Consider the following 14,333-nt stretch of genomic DNA (forward strand, 5'->3'; position numbering starts at 1 on the left):
GGCTGGGGAAACATTAATGTATATGTAACAATTCACCATTGCCAGGAGCAGCTAGAAAAAAAATATTTTAAAAAAAAGAGAGAGATTACAAAAATTCCTTAAGACAGCATGCTCGATTTCTCAAAATTCCATTCGTGAGTGAGTGTATGAAGAAATGATTTTTGGTTTTTCCTTGGTAAGCAACCTCTTTCAAATATTATTAGCAAATTAGCCTTAGACCAAAGTACTTATTTACAACCTGATTTAAAGAAAATAGTATTTGGTTTAAACATTGAAAAAAATGAAACAGTTAATATTGAGAATAATGTATTTTTTTTAAATATGCAGATTATTGTTACTATTTAACTAATTCTATGGCAGATTTTATTACCACTCAATACATTATACACAGAAATTAGGGACTTTAACAATTAGAGTAAGTTTCCCCTTAAGATAAAATTATGCTGGTGAAAAATGATTTTTGAGTCTCTAAAAGAATTAAAACTTTTTAGAGGCATAAATAATCATAAAGGTTTTTTTCCCTTTAATTAAAACTAAAAAGCGAAAACTCATATAAGACCCTTGTATTATAATTCTGTACTGTAAGACATGGAATTAGGAAAAAGCCAAAACATTAATTTCAGATGGGCTATATGTTTACTACCTTCTCTATCCTTTTACAAACAAGGTTACATGAAGTTCGGAGCTTCCTTAATTTTTAGTAACCAGAGCTGTATTGTGGTGCTTCCTAAAGTTTTAATTCTATTTTGATTGTTCCAAAGATCTAGATGAACACGAAAATATAGAGTCCTTCCAAGAAAAATAAGTGGTGTGGGTTATAAAAATCATCAGGGTGTTATAATGATGCCTTAATCACCACCAAAGAGTGCTTATTCACAGTTTTTATGTGACCACATACTCAATTCCATTTTGGCTCATATTAAAAATTGATATGGTTTTAGCTGATTCCACAGATTTGCTAAACTAATGGTACAACACTGTAGTTTGATACATACTCTGCCAGGGTTTTTCCCTCCAAATCATCATCTGTGTCCTACTGACTAGAACAAAATCCCAAAGTTTGAACAGAAGTATCTGGTTGTGGAAGTGCACTCATTCCTTTCACAAGCATTTCAGTATTCTCCTTGCTCCACACCCCCATGTGAGTATTAATTGGATGCATTTATTCTTTTGCCAGCATGCCCATAAGGAGGAACTAGGGAAAATATTTACCAAGTCTGTTTCAAAACCTGTTTTGGCATGTCAAGTCTTTTTGTCTTTTCATTTATTTTCTTTTTAAATGGGGGTAAAGGAAAGAGAGGAAAGTAAAATTAATTTGGAAATGGCCTTTTGGGATTTTGAAGCAAACAAGATGTGATAAAGGCTTCCAGCAACTCCCATCACCAATGGGAGACTAGAGCTGCCATGAAAAATCATTGTCAATGTCAGCTCTTGGGAGGAGAGGGCTCTAACTGCAAGGAAGTTGTAAATAAAGACTGAGCGCCTCTAACAAACAAGATGGAGAACAAAAACAAAAGAAAGATTCTAGTGAAAAAAATAGGTGAGTGACACACAAAGACCATCTCAGTGGAAAAAAGAGCCAGACCCCTCCGGTGGAGGTGGCTGTGGGGGTCACACCTGCCCCCTTCTCCCAGATGGGCGAACAGCTGGGATTCTGAGAATGGGTTTTCTCTGGTGCCATGGGTTCATTTCTCCCAATATTGGGAAAATAAAAACAAAACCAAAAAATAATAAGAAACAAAGGCCACATTTTTCTTAAGAGCACAGAAAGAGTTCTTTCAATCTAGAATTTCCATGATTCAGGGAAAGGAGGCATTTGCTCTTACTCTGTGACAAAAACACCTTCCTGCTCTGGATGGAGCCTTACATCTCCTGCTTGGTGGTAACTGTGATTCATGGATCCCAAATAAAACCCACATGCTTTGGATTCTGGAAATCATATTGAAGAGGCTGATAACTATACCACTGAAAACTAGGAGGTATTTTAGGTGTGGCTAAGGCGCTGAAGTCATCTCAATTTTCAAGATACTGAGTTTTTTCCTTCCCAGCTTCTTTGCTCTTTCATTTCTTTTCCAATCTCTAGAGTAAAACAACAAAACTTCTGAATGGATGTAACATAGGGACATGTTCATGCAAGAGTACTCAAAAACTGTCACAAATATATGAAAGCACCAGTCACAACACATGATTTACTTTTACTTGCAGAATCAAAGCTATCATGTACAAATGTTAGGAATAGTGATACGAGAACACAGACAACCGGCATTGTTTTTGTTACTACCATGAGGATAAACCACTAGGAATATCTCCCTAACACTGCGTGCTTATCCTTGCAGTTCAGTCTCACAGACAAGTCCAGCCTTATCTCTGTACTACTCTAATGGGGAGGGGGTAGCAGGAGGGTCAGGGAGAAAGAGAAAACGAAGGCACAAAGACTAGACATCAATGCCATTAAACCGAACCGTGGTTACACTGGACAACTCAGCTGATCAAAGGGTATTCTAAAGGCAATATTCATTCCAAAAAGGTCAAACATATCTTAGCTCAGTACAGCTGTCTGTTTGAATTTTTATTTTTTAAATATGAAGCAGAAACAGAAGGTTTTGGGAGGGATAGCAGAAAAGAAATGACACAGATTTTATCTTTACACAGTCCCCTCCTCCAGGCAGTTCTGCAAGATATCAGAGCTCTTAACTCAGGGTGTGGATTGACTTTCATTGTCATAAAGGGGACCAGTTCTTTAAACATGCATAGCCTGGAGTTTCCAGGATGGTTCTCCTCCCTCTATTTAAATGCTGTGGACTAGAAAGGCGCCCACTTTGCTAAAAACTCTACATCAGTGTCCCAGGAGCCCTGAGGCTCTTCAGCTCCTCATGAAGACTTAAAGGATGGCACAGAAAAACTTCTTCTCCCTAAATGGGTTCTCTGAAGCCGGAACAGGGGTCAGGAGGGGATCTTCCTTGGCATGAGCTTCACAGTAGGCCATCAAGTCTGCAGCTGCCTTGGATACCTGGAAAGGAAGATAACAACCAAAACTTTAGATGAGGCATTGATGCAAGTGCAGTCAGTTAAGGCCCAGGTTTTGGTGTTCAACTTCCCTCAAGAATTCAGGTTCAAACCCTAACCCCGCCACTTGCTAGCTCAAGTGAAAGTGAAGCAAGATACTTAACCTCCATCTGCAAAGAAGGGAGTTAATGCTCTTGACCTCACAGGATTGCTGCAAGCAGGTCTAGGTCTAGGGTGAGGGGAATAGGCACTTAGGGCACAAAATTGAGGGAGATGCACATGGTCAGGGTCACGCAAGTATCAGCTCTGCATTTGTACAGCCCCGAGAGTGGGTTATCCAATTTATTGGCATTTAATTGTTCATAGTATTCTCTTATGATCCTTTTTACATGGTGTTTGTGTGGTATTAGTTGTAATGTCTCTTATTGCATTTCTGATTTTACTTATTTGAGTCTTTTATTAGTCAAGCTAAGGTTTGTCAATGTTGTTCATATTTTTAAAAAAATCAGCTTTTTGTTTCATTGATCTTTTATATTCTCTTTCTGGGTTCCATTTTGTTTGTTTCTGCTCTAATCTTTGTTATTTCTGTCCTTTTGCTAGTTTTGTGAGTAATCTGTTTTTTTTTAAAGTTTCCAAAGGTATAAAGTTAGGCTATTTTAGATTTTTTTTTCTTAATGTAGGCATTTATCGCTGTAAACTTTCCTTTTAGAACTGCTTTTGCTACATACCATAAGTTTTGGTATGTTGTTTACATTTTTTTGTTTGTTTCAAGATTTTTTTAATTTCCCTTTTTATGTCTTCTTGATTCATTGGCTGATTGTTCAGGAGTGTGTTGTTTAATTTCCACTTACTTGTAATTTTCCAGTTTTTCTTCCGTTAGTGATTGCTAGTTTCATACCACTGTAGTTAGAAAAGATTCTTGGTATGATTTCAGTCTTCTTAAATTTGCTAAGACTTGTTTTGTGATCTATTATTTAACCTGTCCTGGAGAATGTTTCATATGCACTTGAGAAAAATGTGTATTCTGCTGCTGTTTGATTAAATGTTCTATATATGTTGGTTAGATTCATTTGCCCTAATGTATAGTTAAGGTGAAATCCAATATTTCCTCTAATTTTCTGTCTGGATGCTCTATCCATAGTTAAAAGCGGGGTGCTGAAGTCCCACACTATTATTGTATTGTTGTCTATTTTTTCCTTCAGGTCTTAAATATTTGCTTAATATATTCAGGTGCTCCAATATTGGGTACATACATATTTATGATTGTTATATCCTCTTGATGAACTGACCCCTTTATCATTTTACAGTGACCTTCTTTGTCTCTTGTTACAGTTTTTGGCTTAAAGTCTCACTCTTTAATAGGCATTACATTGCTTCTAAAATATTTTTATTGTGTTTCAATTTTGTTCCATATCTTGATTTACTTTTTCTCTTTTGATCTACATAAGAATCCTGAGGTAGAAAGTGTTATTTTCCTTTTAAAAATGAAAAATTAAGGCTCCGCACATTGCATATACATATAGCAGAGTACACAGCAGAAAAAGAACTTGAGCCACTATATTTTGCTATTAAGCCTCAGCCACCCACATACAAACTACTCAAATGCAGGGCTAGTTCTAAAGGTTGATTAAAATTCCTTGTGCATCTTTATGAAATGCTACTATGACAAAATGAAAGAAAACATCCTGTTCTCGTTTTAGCTCCTCTAAATAAAAGCAAAGGACAGACTTTCAGAATTTTGATTACTCTTCTTTTGTGACTTTCATGGTTTGATCCATAGCCATCATCGCACCAAACAGGAGCTTAGCTGCAAGCAGCAGAGACTGGACAACATTAATATCGAAAACTCACTCGTTAAGAAGAGATCCAGCGCCATCATTACTCATTTGCAATGCTTATGCACAAATATGTGCAGAAATTCTCAAAATCTTGTTATGAAGCAGGAAAGTGTTATTCTGGGAAAAAAATGAAGAGCTTACAATTGCTCATGTCTTCTATTTGAACACTTGATTCTAGATTTCCTTCTCAAAATATATTATGTGTTTTATCTTGTTTCCTTAACTAGAGTGCAATCTCCTGTGGGTGATAGTCCAAAACAATGTCAGAATCCCAGCAGTAATTAAAAGATTGCTAACATTTACCTGTCCTTGCTATGTAACAAAACTACACTAACCACTTTACATACAGTATCTCATTTAATTCCTACAACAATATTATTGGTCACAAGCTATTATTATCCTCATCTTTAATATGTGAAGTTGAGGCTTCATTAGGTAAATGTTTGCCTTAGGTCTCATAGCTCATGGGTGGCCAAGTCATGGGTCTCACCGTTCCTGACTTAATCTTTACGAATGTTCTTCCTTTCTAGCCCATAGCTGCCATTCTTGTTCCTTACCTTACAATGATTCACAACAATAGCCTGCCTGGCAAATCTTGCTTTCTGACTATTCCTTTTAACATTTTGTACATAGTGTCTTTTACATTTTATATCCCTAGGTCTACTTTTTCTGTGAAGATTTCCCCAATAACTTTAGATAATCTCTCCCTTTATCCTATTGATTCTTCCAAAAATATCTGATTTGTCCTCTATTGTCATCTCTATTAATATTACCCTAGTTCAAGCCTTCACCTTTTTTTCCCCATGATTATTGAAATAACCTCTTCAGTTAAAATTCCCAAAGGATCTGCTATAGACTGAATATGTCTCCCCAAATCATATGTTGAAATGTTAATCACTGATGTGATGGTATTTGGAGGTGGGGTCTTTGGGAGGTGATTAGGTTATGAAAGCAGAGCCCCCATAAATAGGATTAGTGCCCTTATAAAAGAGACCCCAGAGAGCTCTGTTGCCTCTTCCACCATGTAAGGTTGTAGTGAGAACACAGCTTTCTATAACCAGGAAGCAGGCCCTCATCAGACACCAAATCTGCAAAACACCTTGATGTAGGACTTCTAGCTTCCACAACTGTGAGAAATAAATTTCTACTGTCTATAAGCTACTTAGTCTATGGTATTGTGTTACAGCAGCTCAAATGGACAAACACAGGATCCATGGGTAGAATTCAGGGGTAGTTTATGAACGTCAGTGATTAAAAATAACTACATCTTTATTTTCAATGGAAAACAACCTCATTGGAAATTTAGCATTTTTTCCATTATAGGTGTAAACACCACACTGCAGTAGCAGTTTCTGTGACTTAGTTGCCAATAGAAATCAGATATATTCTCTCATGTTAGTTATTGCAAACATCTCAACATTTCATTTATGTTCACCCATTTTATATTTATAGATCTTCTTCTAGACGTTATAGTCAGTTAATAAAGGATTATGCATATATCACAAATATTTTTCTAAAAAATATTTTGATGAAATATATTTCAATATAAGTAGTTTCCTTTGTAAATTAAAAACATTATTCTGAGAAGGGAACCATATTCTTCAACAGACAGCCACATGGGTTCAGGGCACAAGAAAATGTTTAAGAATCTTGGTTTTAAATAACTTTTCTTTCTTCTTTTATAACTGTGCCAGGAGTAGTATTCTCCATATGCAACTAGAAAGATATTTTAAAAACATAAATTGGCTCATATCACTGCCCTGTTTAAAACTTTTAATAGCTTCCCATTGTATGTTGTAGAAAACCGAAATATCATAAAACAGCCTGCGGGTCTTGCCGGCGTCAGGCCTGCCCATTTCTCCAGCCTCATGCGGTATGCTCTCCTCCCCACACAGGTCTCCTCTCATTTTGCAAAATCTTCAAGTTCTTTTCTGCCTCAGAGCTTCATGTATACAATTTCCTGAAACATTCTTCTCCTCATCATCTCAACAGGCTGGCTCTTTCTCTTCCTTCAGGAGTCAGCTGAAATAGCGTCTCTTTGTAGAATCTTTGGCGAACACTTCCTCCAATAATGACTTTCCTCATTATTCTCTTTCAGAGCACCTCATTCTATTCCTTCATAGAAAAACACTTATCACACTATATAATTATGATCATTGTTTATTTTTTGATCTATGTCTTTCACTTTAAGCACTTGCTCGATGACGGCAGGAACCTAGTTTACTTTATTTACCACTGTGTACTTGGTGCCTAGCATGTAGTAGACACTCAGATAATTGCCGAAAGAGTTCTCAAACATTATCTTACTCAACAAGTGTTTCATTAATATTTACTGGAAACCTAATGTGCCAGACACAGTCTAGAGGCTTGGAATTAGGGAACAAAATTCACAAAGATTCCTGTCCTTGTGGAACTTAAGTGGTATCATAAACTTCCAATTCTGATTCTGATGGAGTCACTGAGACCAATTAAACCTTCTTGCTTTAACTTAAAAATTTGACGAAATATATGAAAAAATGTTTTTAAATGTTATATAATAGGCAGCAAAAGACAATAATCCCTGAGAGAATGGAGACAAGATAAGCCTTCCTGCCTGATAGGGTTTCCAGGCCGCAGCGCAGGCAGGGAGCACCCAAAGCGTTCAGAGGTGTCCCCGAGGTGAGGTGACAGTAACGGAAGAAAGATCTGGGGTGTGTGTGTTGAGGAGGGAGAGCACTCATGCTCTGGAAACCTTCAGAGGGTTCCTTTGAGTCTTTGGCTCAATACTGATAAGCACATTTGTGGAAGACAACTGCTCGAAGCTGTGCAAAGAATTTCAGAAAGTACCAAATGAATCAATCCCTGATGAGCACATAAGGCCCAAATAATTTGCTTCTCCATTGGTCAGAGTGGAAAAACCTCACAATAAATGGGGGATTGAGTAGAGTTCTAAGAAGGGCATTGCTTCAGTTGTGGTGCCAAATAGGCCTAGGTTAAAGGCTGTTATAGACTCCCCTATCAAAGTTTAAAAGTAAGCCTTGACTAAATCAAAATGTTTCCAAGTAACTTAATTGCACCACAGAACAAAATTAAAATATTTAAAGGGATACAAAAAACTTTAGCATGCCACAAGATAAAATTTACAATGTCTAAAATAAGAACAACAAAAACAGGAAAAAACAGACATGAAATAAGTAGGAAAGAACATCTCTCCTATAATGAGGAGAAAGAATTAATCCAAAAAAAGACCCAGAACTGACACAGTGATAAAATTAGTAGATAAGGAGGATATTAAAATACCTATTGTAAATATTGTCTATATGATCAAAAATATAGAGGAAAGCAAAAATGATGAAAAGAGATATGGAAGATCTTAAAAAAGACACAGATCAAATTTCTGGAGATGAAAAAAAAATACACTAAATGAAACTAGCATCAGCTTAGATGCTGCAGAAGAAAAGATTACTAAACTTGAATGCAACAAAGGGAACTCTCCAAAATGAAGCAGAGAGAAAACAGGCTAAAAATAAACAGCACACACAGAGCAAGGAGACAACTCTAAGTGACTATATATATATATATATATATATATATATATTTCAAGTCTCTGAAGGAGAGGAGAGGAATGGTGGGTAGAGGGGAGAGAAACATATTTGAAGACAAAATGGAGGAAAAACTTTGAAATTTGATGAAAACTATAAACCCTGCAGATTCAAGTAACTTAACAAGCCCCAAATGAAGAAATATGAATGAAACTACTCCAAAACACAGCATAAAGAAATTGCTTACACAGTATGTGAGTGGGAGAATAAAGAAAAGAGAAAATAAAACACAATAAGTTGATGTAGATAATATTAGAAGGTACTAAGTTTTATGAGAAAATAAAAGTAAAGTAGGGTCAAAGGGGTTGAGAGTGTGTGTATTTGGGGAGGACGGTGAGGAGCAGGTGGTAGGGCGTGAACTCCTGGATCCTGTCCTTGATCAGGGAGATGAACCTAATGTGCAAGTGAAGGAATTTACCTCTGATAACAGCAATGATCTCCCACATCAACAACTGCTAAAACCTTGCTATCTAGCAACTTCATTGAACCAGACTAGAGCTAAGAAACAGGGAGTAAGGGGAAGGGGGTCCTAGACAGTCCCAATAAAAGCTACCAGGTTGTGATGTTAGGCTCTTAAAAAAGAAAAGAAAAGAAAAGAAAAGAAACCTTCTCTAGGCAGACACCCTGACAGCTCTGAGAAGAAGCAATTTTCTCTAAGGATAAAAACCAGACCCAAGGATTTAAACAGTATGCTAGGATATAGCTCTGTCTTCATTACATACTGAAATTGAGACACCTCAAATTATGTAATTCCACCCAAGTCTATCTTTTGAGACACATCTTAAAAATGATCTTGCAAAATGCTTGCAAGCCATCAGGTAAAGAATTAAGCACTGACAGGCTGTCACTGACTACGCACGTGGGAAGTTGCTTGTGCATTAAGAGGAGCGTCATTCAATCACTCCTTTGGTTGAGTTGCTGGCGTTAATGGAGCCATCCAGGTTGACAACTCTAATTTGTTGCTTAAAAGAACTTCAAAAATTACACTTAGAGACTTGAAAATGGGATGTTATGCTGAACATTGATCATTGTCTGTCACAGGCCTGGCAATATAGTTGAGAGCAAAAGAAACCACTGAACCTCTGGGAAGAGATTGTAGAATTTTCACACTAGGAGAGAATGATCTGGCATTTGTTTAGAAAGACCTTTTACTAAGGTCAAAAGCTGTCGGCCCCTTTAAGCTTCAGTTTTCTTTGAACCATTAACATAATTCAAGTAAGGGAAAATTTACACACCTAGCTTGAGCACTAGTAAGTGCAGAAAAAACCCTCAGTTTCCTTTGTTATACCTTGGAATTACACTGAAAACATGGGAGGTGCTATAGAGAGCAAGCTCACTAATGTAGGGGCTGGAGAGCAGCGAATCACCCCAACGCCTGCATTATCGTGCGGCCACGAATCACTGTTGGAGGCCAAAGGTGAGCCTGATGGTCTTTCCACTGTGAGCACCCAGGATCAACTTTGGTTTTGATACTAGAGAAATTATAACTGTATAGATAAATATCTACTATTTTTCTTTATAAAAATGTATGAATATTCTTTAAAAATTGTTTTAAATTTATTTTTAGAAAGAGGGAAAGGGAGGGGGAAAGGGAGGGAGAAAGGGGAGAGAAACATCGATGTGTGAGAGAAAAACCTATTGGTTGCTTCTTGTGTGCCTCCCAGCTGGTGACCTGGCCCACAACCCAGGCAGGTGCCCTGACTGGGAATCCAACTGGCAACCCTTCAGTCCATAGGCCAATCCACTGGCTCAATCCACTGAGCCACACCGGCGAGTGCTAAACATTCTACATAAGCTTTTCCTTCCCACTCCTCCAAGGTGATATTAAATTGATGGTACATATCAATAGCATATTTTTTAAAAGGAAATAGAATAATTAATTTTAGAAACCACAGTCATCAGGAAAAATACCTTGTATTTAATGTACTCTATTTAATCAAAGAAGGAAAACATTCACAATTGTCACCCAAAATAGTTACATTGCTTAAGAAGGGAGACATCATCTGACCTGAAAACAAGGCTATTAAGAAAACTTCACTTTCCAGATATTTCAAGTTATCAAGGCTTTACAGTTCTACTTTTCTAGCTGCCGGTACAATGCATAAGGCTAAGCATATACTTGGTGCTAAACAAATATCTATTAAAATTTTAAAAATTATATCAACCCTCATAAAAATAAAGTTTTATGTTCAGTTATTAATGTACATTTGAATTAAATTTTAAAATTTTTGCTTCATTTTCAGTAAATCAAATGAATTAGAACTGGTCATCTTTGAACACAGCCCTTTTCTCTATGAGCCTTTTGATATGCTATGCCGATTTATTATCCCTGAAAAACTCTCAATTGGCCTAGAAATAGGCTTGCATCTCATTCTGTCTAATAAATTGAACACAAGCTTGTTCAGGAAAGAAAAGTTAAAACTTTCAACTCAATACTGGAAAAATACTTGAAAAGTCCCAAACTTAGGATGTATGTCCCCCCTCTGGTAACAAGTATGATGAATAACTGGCCCATTTCTCAGTACAGTTTTCTATAAAGTTCAGTTTCAATCTCTCATGAGCCAATCATCAGAAGGATGATTTAATTATTAGAAATGTTCATATTTGGTTAAACAGTTCAAACATATTTTCCAGTTATGAAAATTAGTATGTTCTTTTTATGTTGAAATATTTTAAAAAGAAGATATACTATAAATGCTGGCTAATTATAAACATACCAATGACATGATATATTTTACCCATAAAGTGATCAATTTTGCCCTTCTTTTTTATATTTCATTAAATTTTCTCCTATTACCATGCTTTTATTTGGCCAACTACCTCAATTCCTGGAATTTCCCAAACCATAAATATAATTAGCAATGTCATGTAGAATAATGTTTTTTCATATGACACTCTTAGTATATGAACTGAAAGCTATTCACTAAGAAAGTGTTTCCTGACTGCCTGTACACCTCAGCACCATGAAGGATGTAAAGAAGTAAATAACATGGTCTTTGGCTTTGAGGTCTGTCCTGAAAAAGTTCAGTCATTGTAAATATAACGAGAACAGTTTGTGCAACACTGATGTAACCGGGCAGCCAAGGAGAGTGGACTAGAATGCACATGGTGAACGATAATGACTTCACTGTACTAGTCAGTGGGGGGTGGTAGACGCTGTTGAGTGAGCATGTGCACTCAAAATGACTGAGTGAGTAAAGCAACAAATCTGCATCAAATTTTGCCTTAAGCTTGAACATTCCTTCGTGGAAATTATTCTGGTGATTCAGAAGGCTGCAGCTCTGGGCAACTGGTGATTGGCAGCCTCATCATGACAACATGCTCGCTCATGCATCATAGCCATGCAGAGTTTTTTGGCGAAACATCAAATCGCCGAGGTGACTCAGCCCCGCTACAGCAGTGATTTGGTGGCCTGTGACTTCTGGCTTTTGCCGAAACTAAAAATTACCTTTGAAAGGGAAGAGATTTCAGACTGTCAACGAGATTCAGAAAAATACAACAGGACAGTTGATGGAGATTGGGAGAACTGTGTGAGGTCCCAAGGTGCCTACTTTGAAGGGGACTGAGGCATCATTGTCCTATGTACAATGTTTCTTGTATCTTCTTCAATAAATCTCTCTATTTTTCATATTAAATGGCTGGATAGACCTGTACAGTCTAGTTGGAAAAATTATCTGATGAGGGCAAAATTAATTAGCAAATTCATTAGTAAATATGGTCAGAATGGAAAAAAGGATTCATGGACAAGTGGGGATTTGAGCTCACTTCTAATAGAGGCATAAGATTTGAATAGCATTTTAGATTATTCAGGCTGCTATAACAAAATACCACAGACTGGGTGACTATAAATAACAAAATTTATTTCTCATAGTTTTGGAGGTGGGGAAGTCCAAGATCAAGGTGCTGGCAGGTTTGGTGTCTGGCGAGGGCCTGCTTTGTGGTTCATAGATGGCTCTCTTATCGCTATGTTTTCTCATGGAAGAAGGGGCAAGGCCTCTCCTTGGGGTCTCTTTTATAAAATAATACTAGTTGTTCTTATGACCTAATCACCTCCCAAAGGCCCTACCTCCAAACACTCTCATGTTGGGGGTTAGGATTTCAACATACAAATTTTTGTGGGGGACACAAACCAAGCAGTTTATCATAGATAGAAAAAGAATAAGGGAAAGGGTGTTCTCAGTGAGGGACCTGAATAACCAGAGAGGTGGGAATTTGCACAGCATATTCTTGGGATGGTAAGGAGAGCCAGTTAGAAAGGTCTTGCTAGGACAGAGATGCTACTCTAGGGATATGGAATTGAGACTAAGAGGGATTAAATCAACCTATCTCTTTCTTCATGGAGCTGAAACTGTGCCATGTGATCCTGGGAGCCATGGGAAGCCATCTTGTGTCTGTCATGTGAAATAAGTAGCTGAGAAATCTATTTTTCCCCAGAGAATAAAGAGGCAGACACAGAGAGAGAAGCAGAGACACGTCACAGAACACCCACAGTTTCTGATGGCCTTCCAATTTTCACATTCACTGCTCACCCAGCTACATTTCTGCTCTTGGATTCTGAGACACTCTTTATCTTTTACAATCAATCCGCTTTTTCTTCTTAAGCAGGTGTGGGGTTAGGTTCCTATTATTAGAAACCCAAAGACTCCTAATAGAGCAATGAATAAATAGATTTACTGAAGTCCTGCTGTCCTTTACTTTTATGCATGTTCTCTCAACTTGCGCTCTCAGGACAAGGTTTCTTTCATTTGCCTTAGTGTGAGTACACTGCTGTTTCACATATCTGAGTGTCACAGTCTTCACCGTACCCTCTCTGTCCCTCCCCCCAGACCCCTGGACAGCTTCTTTGGATTTTACTTTCTGTCCCTGAATGACATGCTAACAAAGAAACACAGAGAAGCTGGGAGTATAATTTATATATGCCTGAGGCTTATGAATAGATAATGGGTTCCATGGCCCAAATCTCCCAGGATCTGTGATGCACAGGGATTGGAAACAAGAAGGTTTAAAAATGAAAATGCTATTCAGATTCTTTTATGGTAGGTCTGCTCTATGTTGCCCAAATTATTCTGGAGCCCACATGAGAGAGAAGGCCACCTCCTGCTTAAAAGACCCTCAGAAGCTCCAGGGCCAGCAGTGCTCCCTTACTGTTCCTTGTGACCTCAGCTGCAGTAGGCTCTGCCAGATGTATATAAAGGCCTGCTTCCAGAAATGACGGCTCGAAGAGGTCACTACTCTGACTAGAAAAATCACAACGTGGGATGTTCCAAGAGAAGCCCCTTTCTGCTGACAGTATCATGCATGAAAAGCAGGTTTGGAAGCCTGAATGCTCAGGAGCCCTGAAGGGACTCCTAAAGGCAGATAACCAAGCTCTAGACCAGCTAGCTGACAACTGTGTCAACAGAGTCACAATTTTATCCAACAGCTAAACTAAAAATAATGTGACACTTCACCACAGCACGCCTGCCTGGCTCCAATGTGCAGAACAAATGCTGAAACATAGGCTGCTGCTGTATTTCCAACAATTAAGGTCTAATGACATCTAGAGGAATTCAGAGATATGAATAAAAGATCACCTAGGAAGGTAACTCCTTGGTGTTCAGTTGGTTAGATGGATGCTTTACCCCTCTTTTAATAGTGATTTATCTGATGTCCTTAGAAGTAGTATACAAAGGGAATCAGGGTGTATTGTTGGTTTCTTTCTAATCATTTGGTAATTATGCTCCTTGGATATCTTATTGGCGTCTTTGATTGAATTTGTTCATACATTGTGTAACCCCTCACTAGACAAGGAGATCCTTGAGGGCAAGAGTTATGTCTTCAATATCCATCTCTATATCTCTAGGACCTAAAGAGGCCTGGCAGTTTAGGAATCTCCCAGTAAAATATTTATTACATAAATTAATTAATG

At 37.7% G+C, this 14,333-nt stretch overlaps 1 protein-coding gene across 3 annotated transcripts in view; it reads right to left on the reverse strand.

The window, feature by feature from the left end:
• Positions 1–562: 562 nt before the first annotated feature.
• Positions 563–14,333, reverse strand: part of GNG2 (G protein subunit gamma 2) — a 106,995-nt gene continuing 93,224 nt past the window's right edge. For all 3 annotated transcript variants that reach the window (XM_054567572.1, XM_054567571.1, XM_054567573.1), the window contains exon 4: positions 563–3,010. In XM_054567572.1, coding sequence (XP_054423547.1) covers positions 2,882–3,010 — 129 coding nt within the window. In that variant the 3' untranslated portion in view covers positions 563–2,881. The remainder of the gene's footprint in view (positions 3,011–14,333) is intronic.

The sequence above is a fragment of the Pteronotus mesoamericanus genome, unplaced genomic scaffold, assembly GCF_021234165.1.
Source record: "Pteronotus mesoamericanus isolate MK-2021 breed Mesoamerican mustached bat unplaced genomic scaffold, CSHL_Meso_final contig_182, whole genome shotgun sequence".
NCBI lineage: Eukaryota > Metazoa > Chordata > Mammalia > Chiroptera > Mormoopidae > Pteronotus > Pteronotus mesoamericanus.